The sequence below is a fragment of the Poecilia latipinna genome, unplaced genomic scaffold, assembly GCF_001443285.1.
Source record: "Poecilia latipinna isolate Pla-1442-1.1 unplaced genomic scaffold, P_latipinna-1.0 Scaffold31, whole genome shotgun sequence".
In the NCBI taxonomy this organism is placed as follows: domain Eukaryota; kingdom Metazoa; phylum Chordata; class Actinopteri; order Cyprinodontiformes; family Poeciliidae; genus Poecilia; species Poecilia latipinna.
This window is the reverse complement of record NW_015112647.1, coordinates 566,959-569,795: the sequence shown is the minus strand read 5'-3', so window position 1 is coordinate 569,795 and position 2,837 is coordinate 566,959. Positions and strand designations below refer to the sequence as shown.

The 2,837-nt window shown below is 38.4% G+C and overlaps 1 protein-coding gene across 1 annotated transcript in view; it reads right to left on the bottom strand.

Moving 5' to 3' along the window:
* The window catches only part of ube2v1 (ubiquitin-conjugating enzyme E2 variant 1), an 8,281-nt gene extending 5,869 nt beyond the window's left edge, over positions 1–2,412 (bottom strand). The window contains exons 1-2 of the mRNA XM_015041240.1: positions 2,309–2,412; positions 871–1,019 (exon numbers count right to left, since the gene is read on the bottom strand). Of these exons, the coding sequence (XP_014896726.1) occupies positions 871–1,019; positions 2,309–2,330 (171 nt within the window). The 5' untranslated portion in view covers positions 2,331–2,412. The remainder of the gene's footprint in view (positions 1–870; positions 1,020–2,308) is intronic.
* Positions 2,413–2,837: the final 425 nt, after the last annotated feature.

Here is a 2,837-nt window from a genome sequence, read left to right as displayed (position 1 = left end):
GATGCAGCTTCTACTCATATTTAATGTGTAAATACAAACTTTTACTAAGCATATTTACGGTACAATTAAAAACAGTGAGCAGCATGTAAACACAGTAACTTCTTCTGAGGAATCTCTGTCCAGTAGCTCTGCAACGATTACTGCAGTGATCCATTATTCTGATGATTAAAATGTTAAAAAAAAAAAAATTGCAGACTTTTCATTTTTGCACATTAGAGAAAATGTTACAATGCAAATAAATTCATTTTTTCATATGAGAAAAAAAATACTTATCTGTTTTTTGTGCACCTTATTTAACCATTTTTTTCCCAATTTTTTTAGAAACTTTGAGATTAATCTCAATATTTGAGTTTTTTGGTGGAAATTTACTCCTTTTTTTCTATTTACAATGGTAATTCTTAAATGAAGACTGAACCAGATCCTGTTTATATTGCTGAGAATAGATGAAATATTTGATTAGTTTTAATTGACTGAGGCCAAAATAAAACAAAAAAAAGTGCAAAAACCATTTGAGGTTTTGCATCTACAATCCTGTTCCTACAATAAAATCTGATAATTTAATAGTTAATGCTTCATTTTAAAAAAATATATTTTTGGTGATTTCACTTATTAGAAACGATATTTGTTTGGCCTGTTATTACATCTGATATGGTTTAAACCCAGAGGTCTCAGGATAAAAACGGCCTTTAGAGGAAAGCTGGTGTTAATCACAGCTACTCGTCATCCCGTCGTAGGCCCTGATCTGCTCTCTGAAGCTCCATGTTCAGGTCAAACCTTCCACCTTTCCTGTCATACAGCACTGCATTAACCTTTAACCTCTGCTGCTTAACGGCTTACGAGGCCGTTAGGTGTTGAAACGGCGCCACTAACCCTTGGAGGGCCGAGGATCACGCCTCTCCACCGTGTCAGGGTCATGTCCTCGTCGTCCTCCAGGCCCCAGCTCACCGTTCCGTCTCCCACGCCCTTCTGACCCTCTTCCAGCTCCTCCAAAAGTCGGAAGTTGCGGGGAACTTTAACGCCTATTGGGGGAAAAAAGAAAAACAGGTGTAAATATGAGAGGCTGAATTACTGCAATAAAACTTGAGGTTAATCCAATTGGGTAATCAATCAAGTATTCAATCAGGCTTGCACATTCTCCATATTTTCATTTAAACCTTTTATACAATACAAATACACTAAAAGATGCAAATCTATTCCTTTTTTAAATGTGAAAATAAACATTGTGTTGCCTAAAATGCAGTAGCATAACATTCCTTCAGTGAATCATTTGTATCTCATTTACATATGAAACGTTCAGCTCTTTCTGCTTGCCTGAACATCAGTACAATGATCTGTTGACTGTTTTAAGATTATCTGATTAATAATTGAATAGCAAAAAGTGATTATAGGAGATTTATTTTACCAAGTGAAGCTGAAACTGACTGGAAGATTTTATTAGAAGTGCTTTGATACTAATCTAGTGATTCCACTATTAAATGGGTATCAAAGCACTTCTGTGAATTAAATGTGGTTTTATCTTATGAATGAATAAGAATTAAGGTGCAACACTTTAAGCTTCATCTGCTGCATTTGGAGTCTCCAGGTGGCTCTTTGATCATCTAAAATGATGAAATATCGCCTTGTTTTTGCTCCATTCTTTTGTTCCGTGGCTTCCTGGTGAATTTGGCCTACAACCACCGCTGTTGTTTTGATTTACTGTGGTCCCGCCGCCGTGCTGCTGCTGCATCACTTGGCCTCTGCAGTGAGACGGAGGCAGAGCTGCGCCCTCCAGACAAACAGCCACGCTGCCAGCTGCTGCAGCCCACCGGCATCTGCACAGCCCGGACCGCCGCAGCAGGTCCCGTCGATGCTGACCGTAAACACGCCTGAATGCGGATGCACCAATAATCAGCTAGGGGACAAACCCCGGTCGGTGACATCCGTTTTCAGCGTCGGTTAATTTTTCAATGTTGCAAATAAGTACGCGGAGGGGACGCGGTCACAGTAGGCGACATTTGGTTTTAGAGGCTCACATTGTTAAGCTAAATTATATGAAAAATGAAGTCACTAATTGACGGTACAGAAATTCTTTCGCCAATCCTGCAACATCGGTTATTTAAACTTTACATTTAGGTTAGCTTAGCTGCTGCCATCGCTTCCTATTCATTCTTTGGAGCTTTTATTTCGCGTTTATCTTTTGTAAAACACATCTCCACCTTATGCTACATAGCTAGTATCGATTCAGAAATCATTGGCTATGAAGATGTATAGATCAGCGAATTGGAAAAGGTAATCTTTGGGTGATTAAAGATGTTTTTTCATCATTTACCTGATCCGGTGGCGACCGCCATCTTGTCGCTACGCAGCGGGAGCGCGCACGTGCCCAGTAGTGCGCGCGCACGTTGCAGTTATTGCTTTTTCTTTGCTTCCTCTTAGAAACAGATACCGCTGTTTGCTGCGTTGGAGGAAATTAAATAAAAACCCAGAGGCCATAATAATAATAATTATTACCCTTGATCTTTTCAAGGAAATAATATTATGGAGATAAAGTCCATGCTTTATTTTGAAATGCATCAAGTTAATTGATTATATAATCAATATGAGGTGAATAAGAGCTGTGACAGATTAGTTAATGGTAAACTTAAAAAATAAGAGAAAGGAACAACAGCTGCTGCTCTCCAGTGTTGCACCAGCTGCTTTTTAATTATTAATAGGTCTATTATTCGACTTCTAGGATGTGCAGAGACAGTGTTACAACTAATGTTGTTTACAAGTCCCCGTTTTAAAAATTCAACATACTCTTAAATATAGTTTTCACCTCTTCATGGTTGATTTTTGACTTTAATTTAAAAAGTAAG